Consider the following 14,384-nt stretch of genomic DNA (forward strand, 5'->3'; position numbering starts at 1 on the left):
AGGGAGGCAGCCACGGGACGAAGGGCAGGAGGGGTATCGGAAGCCACTACATTCCTCCAGAGGCACAGCCGTATATGAATGGCTTTGGAACCAAAATTGACTTGTTCGGAAGCCAGTTGAGAAAGCCAGAGTGTGGCACTCACTCGGGCAGCAACAAGGCCACTCTCCCGGCCAAAAGCGCTCAGCGCTCTCGCAGGTTCCCCTCTTTGAGCCACAATTGAGAGGAACGGCGCTGAGCGGCTGAGAGCTGAGAACTGAGAGCTTTCGAACTAGCGGCCTTCCCCTTTTCGAAAACGGCTTTCACTCATAGAAAGAGAGGGCGGGCATGGGCTGTGCAGCTGGAGCGAGAGAGAGAGTCAGAGAGGGGAAGTGGGCCGAGTGGGCTGAGTGGGTTGAGTGGGTTGAGTGGCTCCAAGGTGGTTGAGTGGGCCGGCACGGGTGGTCCGAACTGAGCCAAGATCCCCGCTAATCAATGTCTTGAGAGGACCTGGGAGTAGCACTTCGTTTGGTGTCAATTCCAGCAGTGGGGGTGGGAGAGCCGATTAAGGACCAGACCACAAGGACACACGGGGAGGATAATCAGTGGAGCATAGTTAACTGTTAGGACATTCATCCAGACCACAATTCCAGGACTGTAGATTACTTTTCGATGAGTGGGAAACTATATTTCTTACGCTAGTGTCCTTTAAAAACTTACAATGTCCTTCGATACTAATAGAGAGCTAGGAGACTTCAAGGATAGATTCCCTCTCAGCCTTTAGGGTGTTGTTGGTGACCCCTTGGATGCTACTTCGTCTTTAGAAGCCTCCTGGTTCTGTCTTCCGCTCCTCCAAGTCCTCGCAGTGCAGAGAACTCATTCCTGAGTAGTTGTTGGAGTCCTGGAGCTGCCCCCTGCCACGCGTCCTGTGGCACTCTGTCCATCTAACTTGCAACACTTTGCAACACAGTATTCTTTGTCTTTCCTAAAAAACGAAAAGTAGTTCTGATTCATCCCGTTTTATTTTCCAAGGCGATTGACGTTTATCTCATGGATAGCTCGAACTAATGTATCTGCCGAGCAGAGCCATTAAAAGTGGGTATATAATATTTCATTATATTTCAATCCCATGCCTTGGACTACGAGGCAGGAGTAAGATAGTGGACCCAGACCCCGCACCACTCGAAAGTGCAATGCGCCGCAAATTGAGAGAAATAATTTGGGAAACGCCGACCAGCTTCGGCTGCGGCTGGAGAGGAAGGCATTCCGTCTGAGGAGCTGGCCACAGCCCAGTTATGGACACGTCCGTGACGCGTCGGGCGCCGGCCATGGGTGCCCTGGGTGTCCTGGGGGGCGGAGGGCTCTTGGGCCACCTTGGGGTGGGGTGTTGACTGTCCACTCGTGCAAATTATTGTGAAGTGTGCGGGGAGTGGGGGCCAGAGAAGCCATTGTGTACTTTGCCGAAAAATGAAGTCATCAGGCCGGGGGGCGAGGGGTGTATTGGCCGAGAAGGGCCCGGGGTGGAGTGGACAGTGGGCAGTGGGCAGAGGGCAGTGGGGAGGTGTGTGTGTGCTGCATGGAACCCTTAATTAAATAAATTCAATATGCGCAACGGGCAGCCAAAAGCCACCCAGAAGGAGTCCCCCCTCCGAGGACGAGAGCGTCCTGGGCCCACTACGGAACTATATGGCGAGAATGCTCGTTGGAAATCGTCATGGATTTTAATATTTAAAAGCGTTTTCAAAAATGTGTCCCCACCAGCAGTTGGGGGGGGGAGCGAGGGAGATGGCCAGTGCCAGCCAAGGGGTTGCCCGAACGGGTGGACGTTTTCTGGCCAACAGGACCCCAGGTCGGAGGGCAAACGCATCGACTCTGCTCTCCACTCCTCCCATTCGCCGCCCTGCTCTGGCCGTGTCCCAAAAGCCGACCCAGACCCAGACCCAGACCTAGAGACCCAACCCGTTCGACAGGCAGCGGCAACATTTTGATAAGCGTCGCCCGGACAGTCGCCCGGGCAGCCCACCGTCCACTCGATGCCAGCACCCGCCGCCCACTGGCCACCCGAACTAGGGGGAAATAAAAAAGTAACTGCCTCGGCAGGACGCAGGAGTAGGTTCGTCCTGGTCCGTTCGTTGCCAAAAAGGATATTATTTAATGAGCTACACTCTGAGAATTGGACATGGTCCGGAGATAAGGGGGTGGGCCCTGCCCTCCCTGGATCGGATGGGCAGTGAGAGAAACTAGTGGGAGGTCCTGTGTTGGGTTGGCTGGCTCCTCCCAGGAGCTTCCTCCACCAGTCCTGGAAATTCATTCAAACGCCCCCGAAACTAGCCAGCGTTTCTCGCAGTGCTGCTGTGGCCTCTGTAGTGGCCAGTTCTGCTGCATAGTTTCGTTCGGTCCAGCCGCTTGGCGTGCATATTGAAGCGGAGGCCGCCCGCTCCTCGAGCGTCCTGCCCGGGAGTGTCCTGCCCACGAGCTGGGGGTCAAGCGTGTGCGTGATTAAAAATTCAATACCGAAACGAATGTAGAATTGAACGGCAAATTAAGAGGGCCCCAGTTGGAGAGCTGGAGTGGAGTGGAGTGGGATGGGGCACTGGAGATGTCCGAAGGAGGAAGGCCTGGCAGCCCGAAGAGCCCGCCCGAGGATGTGTTCCAGACTCAATCACCGGGAAGGGCGCTTAATTAACGGCTTACCTGGGGAGGTAGCTCGGATTTTTGGTGAGCTTAGCCCCGGATCGGAGCACAAGAAGCAAGTGTTGAGCCCGGCAGGACTAGAGTCCTCGAGAGTCTTGAAGGAAGAAGGAGTGCCAAGAGGGCGAGCGAGAGCGAGAGGGTTGAGCTGGGAGGGCTCTTATCGTAATGCCCACCTTGGCAGGGCCATCATTCGGCGGGCTGCCGGGGACTGTTTACATAAATTCATAAAATTATTGCCATAATCAACATTATGCATTTGGAACAAACAGAACCAGGAGCAGGGGCAGGGCAGGGGCAGGGGCAGGAACAGAAAATAAAAAACAAACCAGAACCAGAACGAGAACGAGAACGAGAACCAGAAACCGCAAAAGAGTTGCCGGCCCAGGGGTTGCGATAACGTGCATACGTACGCCCGTATTATATATATTCTATATGCGGAGCTACGTAATTATGCTCGCTTGATTTGCCAGCAACATTTTCTTTTTAATTATTTATGTTTGGGGATTTTTAGGCAGTCGGGCGGGCGATTCAAAGGCTTTCCTTGGCAGCTCTTCTTGGCCTGCCGAGTGGAGTTCCGAGTCCTGGCCTGAGTCCTGCGTCCTGCGAGTGTGTTAGGGATGGTATTTACATACACGAGAGTGCCTGAATGAGTGACTGACTCCCTCACTGACTGACTGACTGAGTGACTGACTGACAATATCTTTTTATGCTTTCGCAGCAGCAGCCACCCTGCGCCGCCTCCCCCCGGCATCGGTTCGTTTTTTGGGCATGTGTTTTATTAGGCATGTTAATTAAAAGACATGAAATGAAAATAATTAAAAATATTTACAAAACCGTGCCTGTGTGTGCTGCGAGATCTGCATATGTGCGCTACAGGGCGGCTTAATATGCAGATTTTATAGAGCAAGTTTCTATTTACGGCCCGGAGATAATGCCCTCGAACAGGTTTCATGGCTCTTCCGGGGGTTGGCTCCCAGCTACCCTGCTACCCTAACGATGGGGGCTGGGGTGTTTGTCTTCTTGAAAGCGAAGCCCATTGATTTTCCACATTGGAAGCCCTCCGCGTGCTGGCTCCTGGATGGTGCTGGCGCATGTGAGCCTCTCCGGAGCGGAGAGGTGGCTGTGGCCACCCCGCCGATCGCCTGATTAACTTGCTGCGGTGTCAATTTGCGAACAAACAATGGCTGAGATATTGCTCAGCTATTGGCTGACAGCCGACAGCCTCCCATTGCCCCATTGCCTTTGTCCTGGAGCCCTAAGTGCTGCTAATAACGCCTACGACTGCAGGGCGGGGAGGGCCATGCTCGAGCGACACTTTGGAGAAAATTCAAAGTTTTCGTAACAAAAGCCAGCCGGGGAGGGGGCCAACTTGAACAATACTTTGATGCGATTTTGCGGATATTAGGTGTTAATTTTTCAAAGAGCCAGCGACATTGTACGCCCGTCCCCGTCCCCGTCCCCGTGCCCGACCCCTTCCCCGTCTCCGCTGACGCCACCACCTCCGCCCACTCACCTCGTCCTGGGCACCCCTTCGCTTTCTGGCATTGCCATGGCGCTCTGCCTTTTGTAATTTTAACTACTTTCGGTTAACACTTTTACGCATTGCCAACTGTGGTGGCCCCCAGCGCCTGGATGTCACATGGCAGCCGTGCCCCACCCCGCCCCCTACCGGCACCGGCACTGGCACCCCTTTGTCTTGGCCGCGCCGGCAAGTCATCGATGGGAAAACTTTCGGCAACTTTTTCTTGGCTCGCTTTTTTGTGTATTTTAATTGCCCCCAGAGGGGGGATTTGCGCCGAGTGGAGCTGGAGTGGGGGCACTTTCAGGAACAAGCCCTGAAATACGGCTCTGTCAACAAAGGGTGGGGGCGCCGAGCCATTTATTGAGCATTTTAGCCTTTCATCGATGCTTTCAGCCGAAATTATTTTGCTCATTTTAATTATTACAACCGCCAGCAACAGCAACAAGGCGGCCGCACAACAAAGGCACAGTGCCACCCGGGTGGGGGGGAGGCCATTTGCAAGTGCCGCAAACACAAATTTTAACGGTTATGCCACGGCGGAAAAGGGGCCCAGCCGGCGTGGGCTCCTTGTGGCTGCATCCTCGGGGCGGGCGGGCCTCGGTGGGCGAAACTATTTGCGGTAATTCCCAACAAGATGGCTCTCCGCAGGAATGCCAGGGTCGAACCAGGGAACGGCAGGGAGTAGGCAGTAGTCTGAGGTGCCTTGCCTTGAAAGTCAGACTGGCAGCCACTAGTTCCCTTTTCGAACGAGATCCCGTCTGGAAGCCGAGCAGTGCCTGAACCCGATTAGAGCATCGAACCAGATCGCCGCAAGGAGATCCGCGCAAGGAGCCATGTGCGTGTGCTTCTACATCCTCATCGCCCTGCTCATCCTGCTGGTCATCGTGGTGGGCGCCATCCACCTGACGCGCAAGTGATGGAGGTCAAGTTCGACCAGACCCGCCGCCGTTGTATTTTTAAGGAGTGAACAATGGGAGCAGCGACGCCCCCATTAGTCTCTCGACGGGCTTTGTCCTACATCCCGCATATCCTGAATATCCTGTATATCCTGTATATCCTGTATCCCTTGTATCCCCTGTATCCCCGTTCCGGCATTAGATAGCCAGCCAAGCAGGTTTTCGGTGTTTTATTACACATTTTAGTAAACATTTGCATACAAGACCGCCGCCCCGCGCCTCCGCCGGCCACTATAATTAACTGAATATTTATTACTGCGGTAGATAGAGTGTTATGCGGCTGTTATTTTAGTTTTACGGCCGGCAGCGGCGAGGCTGGCTTAATCCTCAGACGCAGCACGGAGCTCGGAGCTCGGAGCAGCAACATGAATGTGCAATCCGAGCCAAAATGCACTTCCCCGACCCACCCCGACCTCACCGGGCCACCTGGCAGCGCTCCTGGAGAGTTGTAAGCCATTGAACAGGCGCCAATTAGGGCCACGCATGCATCGGTTGGGTTACATTGGCTCCAACTGGGGGCTGCGCCATTAGCGACTGGGATGACGGATCGGGCTGGGAGGAGCTCTAGCAGGGCGTGGCTCTCAAGGAGAGAAGGCGAAACAATCGCTAATTGTTGCAAGACCGCCCGGAGGCCGGGGCAACAAGGTGTGAAATTCCAGACGAACTCGCCTGAAAAAGTTTTGGGCCGCCGAGCCAAATTGCGCATACGCCGCGTGGTCCCACACCAACCAACTCTGCCGCGGCAGCTGCCATTAATAGCCACTCGATTGACAAGCGGGCTCTCACTTAGCCGGGTTATGGGAGCTTCACTAATACGCCAATCTGGCGGCCATTCGGAAACTGATCTGTAATGATTTAATATCGGGCGCTGATTGTTTTCGCCGCCGGCTGCCCTAATTGCCGCCGGCAGTCGCGGCTCGGAAACAATTTCCCAATTCGCACCATGACTAAAAACTCAATTCGCGATTAATTGCGCCTCCGTTATGTCAGCCCGACACGCTCCGACGGAGCCCTGATTGGCGGCCGGCCGCGGTATAAAAGCCGCGCTGCGGCCCAGACCGCCACACACCGACCAGAACCCGGAACCTGGCCAAGATGCAACTGAAGCTCCACTACCTCGTCGGACTGATCGTCCTACTCTGCAGCGCCCTGGTGGTGGGTATTCCGAGCTCCTAGCTCCCAGACTTTCTAGTTAACGTTCCTCGCTCTTTCCGCCGTGTAGGGCGCCTTCCCGCAGGGACCCTGCGGCCCTCCGCCCAGCGGCACTCCGCCCAGCGGCACTCCGCCCTCAGGACCCCCGCCCTCGGGCCGTCCACCGGGCGGCCCCTGCGGCCCTCCGCCCTCGACCACCGCCAAGTCCACCGGCTAGGACGCTGACCGGCCCCCAGGAAGCCCACTCCCCCGTCCCAGATTCCGCAGGCCCGACACGCTGGAACTCCTTTGGCTAAGCTCACCTTTTTTTTTTGTCTCTAGAGGAAATAAACATATGTGTGTATAATTGCAAGAAGGGCCTCTGCTCCGGGGGTGGAGGTCAGAATATCTGGCTGACCGTGTAGCGGGAGAAGCGCGTCTCGTTCTCGAAGAAGATGTCCTGCTTGCACTGGCGGTAGAAGGAGAGGGCCACGATCCAGATGTAGATGCCGTAAACTGGAAGAGAGGACTCTGTGAGAAGGACTCAGGCTCCGGACTCGGCCGAGACCCACCAGCTGCCAGTACGCTCAGGACGACGTCCTCCCAGATGATGGCCGGGACATCGATCTTAGCCACGAGGTGGACCGGATGCATGACGAAGTGCACGATGCTTGTGCCGAGGAAGACCTTCACCAGGACAGACTGACCCTGCGGGGGATGGATGAGCGGGCTGCGGGCTTCTGGCACTCGGACTCACCACGAAGGAGGCGACGAACAGAGAGCAGCAGCCCATGATGTGCACTATGTTGCAGACCCTGTCTAGCACGAAGAGGATCGCCTTGAGGGAGTCGCAGCAGTGGACGTCGTAGGGCAGGGGGTTCTCCAGCAGGTCCACCGCGAACAGGACCAGCGCGTTGATGAGGCAGCCCAGCCACAGGGGGATGCAGGGGCAGCACTTTGGCAGCTGGATCATGGCGGACGGGGCTCTACTCTCTGAGAAGGCGACAGGTCCGGCAAGGCACTCTGCTCGAAGTCTGGGCCTCCAGCTCCAGTCCTGCGGAGGCCCGGGCTCTTCGATGCTGTCCGGGAGGAATGGCCCCTTAGAGGCCCGGGGGCTGGGCCGCCGTATTCCCCAGCCAATGTGCACCCGCCCCGCCCTCGGCAGCTCATCTGCTTTGCATATTTCCGAACTTTGCTAGTTGCTTGTTACATTCTGCGAGTGCGGGTCTCTGAAATATTACCACCTAAGCACCCACCAGTCGATTTTAAAAAAGATAAACTTTTATTAGTTCTGCGGTGGGGATAGGGGGTGGGAGATGGCGAATGGCAAATGGCGAATGGGGGATGGTAAGAGGCAGTGGCAGGGGCAGCATCCAAGAATATAATAAAAGTCATAAAAGAAAACATGCAACAAACAAGCACACCCAGCCAGCGCGGATGCAGATGAAGTTGAAATGTAAATTTCGTCCGAATGGAAAGTTCCGTTCCGATGATTGCGAACGGAAATGGGCGAAGTGCTCCTCCCAGCTCCCACCTCTCACCTCCCACCTCCCAGCTCCCGGCGATGGCTCCCTCTGACCGCTGGGAGACCGAGTGGCAAATGAAACGCACGCAAATACTATAAATAAATGTTTAAATAAATAAGTAAATAAACATGTGGACCGGGGAGGCGCCAAAAAGTCCAAATGTAATAATTAAATTGCATTTTGCGTCTGCGGGCAACAAAATGGCGGCCGGCGAGGAATGGCTCGTAAACGGGTGGTATGGAATGGCAGAGTATCCTGGAAAAGTGGCGCCTACTAGTGTCCTGCAATACTTCAGTAGAGGATAGCTGGGCCTCTGTGCTCACTATCTGTTATGGATCCTTGAGATGTAAGACTCTCTACAAGGCCAGATCCCCATAGACCCCCACAGTGCCCTGCAAAAATATTCACACGCTGGCTCGCAATCATTGGTTCGCATTAACAGAGTCGGAAACAAAACCAAGACCGCTCGCGTACATTGTGTTTTTTCCGATCCAGACTCAGATTGCTCGTCCGGCCAGGTCCTTGCAGGACCTCCCCGGCTCGTAACTCACAACACTCGGCCTGTGCCGCCCCCCGCGTCCTGCGTCCTGGGTCCTGCGCCCGATGACGGTGTGCATCAATTGTCGGCGGAGCGCGGGGAAGGGCTTAAATTTATTTATCATTCAATTAAATATTTAAACCGCCAAAAAATGCTTTCGCCGCCAGCCAACTTGTTTAAGGCCCGCCCGTCCGCCCGCCCGCGGCCGCCTCTCCCGCTCACCTTTAATATTGAAATCATAAATAAATGAGAAAATTTGCGCTGCTCGCTGGGGGGAGTGGGCGGTCTGCTTATTTTCGGTGGCGTATGCGTAATAAGTGTGTGTGCGAGTGTGTGGCGAGATGGCGAGTGGGTGGCCAGAGGGTGGCCAGTGGGAGGGCGTGTTTGCGATTTGCATTCGCTGTAAATTTTATTGTTATGTGTATATATTTATTCGCGCTTTTTTCGCCTTTTTCGCCGCTGCAGTGTTTGTGAAATTAATTGACATTTTATTTGTTAATTAATTGTTATGGCCGTGTGTTGTTGCCCGGTTGGTTGGCCAGGAGAGTGGAGAGCGGCGAGAGGAGAGAGCGGCCAAATGGCCACATGGCCGAGAGACCAAAGGGCCAAATGGCCAAATGGCTTTTCATTATTGTTATTACAAATGCCGCGGTCATTATTATTTGCTTGTTAGCCGCCCTCGCACGCCATGCATTTGTAATTTAGTTTTGTAGTTTTAATTGCAAATACGGTTAATTTCTAATAATTTATTTATGCATTTATCCGTGCGGGGTGGAGGGGTGATCCTGCGAGCAGGACTCTGCTCTTGGGCGAGCCTCTGCCACCAGCGGCAGTTCTTTAATGGATGTGTGTGTGTCTTGAAGCGAAATGCCACTCCCCGGCGTTCCTAGGAACCATCAATTTTTACAACTTTGAATGGGAAGTGGCGCAAGGACCTGGCTCCTGGCGGCGAAATCAGAATCAGAGCAGTATCCGGCTCCCCCAGAGCCACATTCCGAATACGCGCCCCGAACCGCCGGCTCTGGCAATAAGAAAAAAGTCATAACAAAATTTTACGACAACTTTGGCGGCGTGTTCATCTCCTAGGTGGGCGGTGGGCGTTGGGCGTCTAGGGAAGGGGGCTGCAGGGGAGGCGGGGCACTGGACTGATGCAAAATGCAAAACAAAAGGAAAATTACAGCACGCCGGGACGAGGGGGCGGGAAGACGTATTCAAATGGCCGCCATCCCGCTGCTTCCTTCGGAGGATGCGATTTCCGAGGGGGAGTCGGATAATGGGGGGTGTGGGGCATATAATAATCATCTATATTCATGGATTAGGATTCAATTTTTATGCCACACGCGAGGCCCGGGCGCGAGGCGGCCGCGGAAAGGTGAGCTCGCGAACCAGGCTCGCAACAATGAGGGTTAAATTGAAAATAAAGCGTTAAAGATACCGGCGGAGTGGCAAGAAGGCAGTGACAGGGGCAGGGGCAGGGGCAGAACGGGACGGAGACAGAGACTCAAAGGAAAAAAATTATTCAAAAATTTATGCAAGAAAATATTACCAAAGAGCTAATAATTTTCTCCATCCAGCCCCGGCTCGACTTCCTATACTCTCCGCAGTCCCCGTGCCATCCCAGGAAGGTGGCAAGAGCGCCGCGTGGGGGCGCCGAGGGTGGTGGGTGGGTGGGTTGAAGGTTCAATGGCGCGGCCCACCTCCCCTCCCAGTCGCCCTCTCTCCCTCTCTCCCGCGCTAGCCCGGCTTGTATTAATGAATAATATCGCGGCTAAGGCAGAGCGCTGCGCGGAGTTTTGTGGCACGCCACAGGGGTTAATAAGTAATCTGCATTTTTTGACATTTATTTATGTCTTCAAATATGTGCGAGGGGGCAGCCCCCTTCCCCTCCCCCATCCCGAGCTGATTTTTCTCGTTTTCATTTTTTTTTCTCGTTTATAGCCCCGCCGAAGCGCAGAGAAATCTAGCAGCTGTTCAAAGTGTCATTAGAGCGAAATATGCCCGCAATGAAAAATACTGAGCTGGGCCTGGGCCCCACCCTGCCACCCTGCCCCTCGCACTGTGCCCTCCCAGTCGCCATGGCGGCGCGAGAATTAAGTTCTCGGATATACTTCGCCTTATGCCATTTCATTGGCAACGGGCAGCAGAGAGGACAATCCGAGGACTTGGATCCTTTGGCCCATCTAGCAAGGACAGGTTAGTGCCTCTCTCCAATCAGCCACCTCTGAAATCCATATCCGAGGCGGCGGAGGCTTCTCTGCGGCAGAAGCCCTTCTTAGGGCCGTCCTGGGCTGGACCGTAAGTGTCCTTCGCAAGCAGGAGGTCGGGGGTCATCCCACACCCCTGCTACGGCCTAATGACAAATGCCTCTGAAATGGCCCCGACCCCCTCCAACCCCGCCGCAGTGAAAGTGAAATTGTCATAAAAAGTGAAAGGTGGCCGGAGGGAGCGGAGGGGGGCTACCGGTTCACATGACAAGGTAATTTGGGCGCACTTTTTGCACTCGCCCCGTTTTATGGCCGAATTCAAATAGTGGCCACGCCCACTCGCCCACACGCACACCAGCACACGTATAATTACTTTGTTTATTATATTGCGAGTGTCCGAGTGGAGCACCCCCTCCACCCCTGCCCCTGCCCATCGTGCGCCCACGCAGTGCCCCTCCCCCTTTTATAGTTTGGCAAATCGTAAAAACTTTTACAACATTTACATGCAAGCCGGGTCGTCCAAGAGGAGGGGGTGGAATGGGGAGTGGGATGGGGAGGGGTAGGGGGTGGTGCCACAACCCAGTCCAGGGTTGTCGCCGCAAAAGTTTGCACTGCTGTTGCGCTCTCTATTTGTCTTTGGCCTCCTCCGGCAGCGCCTCCCCGCCGGAGCTCCGCCCACATTCCGCAGACGATGCTTTTTCAATTACTCAGGTCTGCAGCTCGCCACCCGCCCTCCACCCGCTATCCACCAGCTATCCACCCACTCCCCCGACTACCCCCACCCCCCGCAGGCCAATTGAGTCGCCACTTAAGTCGCCTGACCAAAAAATCATTAACTATTTTAATTTCAGTTTGCAAATTCCATGCAATTTAAATGCGAGTCCTGCCAATGGCAAGGGCGTGGCCCGCCCTTCTACCCACCCCCTCTGGGCGAGAGTGTGTGTCTGCTCTTGGCCAAAATGCTGAGCAAATACAATTAAAGCGTCTAAGAAAAAAGCCAATAATTAAAAATGCACAAAACCAAAGTGAGCACCGCCCTTCGACAAGTCTCTCCGGGAGAAGACTCGGCCAGAGGAGGTCCTGGAAGCCAGTGCACTGGATGCCCGAAACTCCAGACTCCAGCGTCTATTTGCGGGCATGGCTGCAAACTTTATAGCAACTTTCGATTGACTTTCCATCCAGTCCTTTGATTCTCTGGCTTTCCTTCCATCGATCTCCGATTTCTGGCCAGAAATCAATGGGCCTTCTCGAGGCTTTCCTTCGCGGCGCTTAGCCTTAATTATTTTCCCAAAAAGGCCCTCTTCCAAGGCGCTGCCACGGCCATCCGGCTAATCTAATCGAACTCGGGCATCGACGACTCTCCGCCAAGGCAGGAGGGCAGAAAGGCAAAGGACACGGCGTATTTTCCAGCCAGTTACTTGCGTTAATTTCCCGGCCGAGAGCGGCGGGCCAGCAGCAGAAATAGACAAGGATCCGGGCGGAAAAGCCACGCTGTGAGGGGGGAGGCGGGGAAAAGGTCGCCAGTCGCTTCCGTTTTGTCTCACGCGTTTTTATTTACTTGGCGCGTTTTTCTCATTATTTTGGTCAGGTGGTCGGTGGTCGGCGACGGGCGGAAGGAGGCAGGCGGCAGGCGGGAGGCGGGAGGCGGGCGAGGTTGCAGCCTTTCCTTTGTTTTTGTTGATACCGCTATTTTATGTTGCATATTTTCCGGTGCGGTTAGCTGGCCAGCAAGGACGGCCCGACCCTGCCCGACCCGGCCCCTGAAGGAGAAGCCCAGTGGTAATAATTTAAAATTAAAATTTTCTTTTCTGTCTCTGGTTCTGTCCCGCCGCTTAATCGGATAATGTGATTTTTTACAATCGAAGTTTGTCGAGTCCTTGTAGCTTGTAGCTTGTAGCTTGTAGTCCCAGGCCCCCGCAGGACACCCTTTGCGCCCTGGTGTCCATGACTTGAGTCAATATATGCAGTATCTCATGGCAGCTAACCCTTTTCCCGATTTGCATGTCCTGGCACAGACGGCCCGGGACCACCGCCGCCCATCCTCCCCCACCCTCGCCCACCGCGACCTTTGTTTTCTGGCGTTCTGGCGACGGCGCTGGCCAATTGTCCCACATTATCTGATTTGGCGCTTAATGCCTAACCCGGCACATGCAGCCCTGATCCAGGCGCTGTCTTGGGAAGCGCGGGCGATATGCGAGAGGCGAGAGGCAGAGGCCACCCTTTCGCGCAGTGCACCATGGGCGCAAGGACAACGAATTAAAAAATTAAAAATCAAAAGGCAGCGACAAGGAGAGGACAACAAAAGGTGGAAAAAAACACAACACACACACACACCCCAAAGGGGTGGAACTCGATTAGGTCGCGGGGGAGGTGGGTCTTCGGGGGGTGGGTGCTTCTTCCTGATGCGCCGCCGCTGATTAGGCAGCGCTGCGGGGAAAGAAGGAAAAAATAACGGCGGCGGCGGTGTAATTAAAACTCGCAGCGCCGTGTAATAAATGCCAAGGCAGGCACGGCCAATAAATAGCATTAGGCCTGCCGGGATGACCCGGTGAACAGGATACGGGCCGCAGCAACCCTTTTCCTCGCAGCCTCAGCCAAAAGGCATCAGGCATCAGCCATCAACCTTCCTTCCAACACGCAACACCCATCAACCCCTTCGGAATAAAAGAAACAATCGAATTTTAATCAATTCGCACACCGTCCTCGTCATTTGCATTTCAGGGCTTTGTCTCTAGGCAGCGAAGCATCCTCCGGAGCGTCCTTCGAGGAGCAGGCACCAAGGAGCAGAGTTCGTGGACCAGAAACCACCCAGCCTAATCCACTGCCGTTCTGTGGGTCTGATTCCGGGCTCGGCAGGGCTGCTGATGGCAATCATATGCGACTCGCGCGGGCTCTCGAAGGGCTTCAGCAGTCGATTGACGACCTGGAAGTAGCTTTAATTGCCCCGGGTTGCCGGAGCTGCCTGCTTTCCAGAGCTTCTCACTGCTAGCAGCCGATTCTGTTGGGTCTTCGCCCAGAAACCTTTGAGGAAGTGGTCTTCCAGGCCCCGTTGTTGTCGACCATTTGGCTGGCAATTTCTATTCATTGCAACTCATCAGGTGCTCCTCTACACACTGCACTGCTTCTTCCACTGCCTTGCTCGCTCCTCTCCTCGCAGCCCCTACATAGGCGTCGGGTCTCGTAGGTACAGCCAGATGGGAATATTGTATATAAAGTCATCATCCCCGGAGTCATTCGGGTTCTGTTTCTGATTCTGGCCTGGCTCTGGCTGGGGCTGGGGGCTGGGGCTGGGTCTGGGGTGAGTCTGGGCCCCCAAGTTCCAGCCCAACTTGCAGTTCGTTGTTTGTTACTGCGGCTCATCATCTTTCGGCCGCCCTTCCTCCAGCTGGCAGCCCGTCGTCGTAGTTTTCATTTTCCATTGCCGGTTGGTCGTTGCTGCTGTTATTTATAATTTTCGTTTATTTGCATTCGCATCCAATTTGTTTGTTCGTACCTGGTCTTCTGGCTTTTTATTTCGTTTCGCTCCTGCTCTAGCTCCTGTTCCTGCTGCTGACTTCCTAACACACACACACACAGTCGTTGTGCCTTCGACTCGTATTTTTCTGGCGTTGTTCTACGTGTCCGGGCTGCTCTGTCTGCCTTCAACCATTTTACGCCATTATCAACGTCATCCTGCCCTTGTTCCCGCTCGCATCTTCTGTTTGCGTTTGCAGATCGGGTACACTGAGCGAGCGGGGGGCTAGTGCCGAGGATGTGCCGGGATGGTGGCCCGCCACAGGATCACCTGCGAGGCATGCCTTGCTGGCCATGTTTCTATGCTAATTCGAAGGTCCTTT

At 54.7% G+C, this 14,384-nt stretch overlaps 2 protein-coding genes and 1 long non-coding RNA gene across 6 annotated transcripts in view; 2 read left to right on the forward strand and 1 right to left on the reverse strand.

Moving 5' to 3' along the window:
* The window catches only part of LOC116655170, a 45,653-nt gene that overhangs the window by 13,590 nt on the left and 17,679 nt on the right, over positions 1–14,384 (forward strand). The window lies entirely within an intron of this gene.
* On the forward strand, positions 6,193–6,653 carry LOC116655168 (basic salivary proline-rich protein 2). Its single transcript, XM_032452579.2, has 2 exons — positions 6,193–6,304; positions 6,372–6,653. The coding sequence occupies exons 1-2, from the start codon at positions 6,245–6,247 to the stop codon at positions 6,516–6,518; spliced, it is 207 nt and encodes a 68-aa protein (XP_032308470.1). The 5' UTR covers positions 6,193–6,244; the 3' UTR covers positions 6,519–6,653.
* On the reverse strand, positions 6,515–7,297 carry LOC6503815. Of its 4 annotated transcripts, XM_001963654.4 has the most exons (3): positions 7,038–7,297; positions 6,853–6,988; positions 6,586–6,796 (listed from the first exon to the last, which is right to left on the reverse strand). In XM_001963654.4, exons 1-3 carry the CDS (start codon positions 7,251–7,253, stop codon positions 6,681–6,683), a joined length of 468 nt encoding a protein of 155 aa, XP_001963690.1. In that variant the 5' UTR covers positions 7,254–7,297; the 3' UTR covers positions 6,586–6,680. The 4 variants fall into 4 exon arrangements, with proteins under 4 accessions (XP_014761088.1, XP_032308469.1, XP_014761087.1 ...); XM_014905602.3 differs by having other exon boundaries at positions 6,515–6,988; positions 7,041–7,276; XM_032452578.2 differs by having other exon boundaries at positions 6,515–6,982; positions 7,038–7,276.

Source organism: Drosophila ananassae, chromosome XL (assembly GCF_017639315.1).
Source record: "Drosophila ananassae strain 14024-0371.13 chromosome XL, ASM1763931v2, whole genome shotgun sequence".
Lineage (NCBI taxonomy): Eukaryota > Metazoa > Arthropoda > Insecta > Diptera > Drosophilidae > Drosophila > Drosophila ananassae.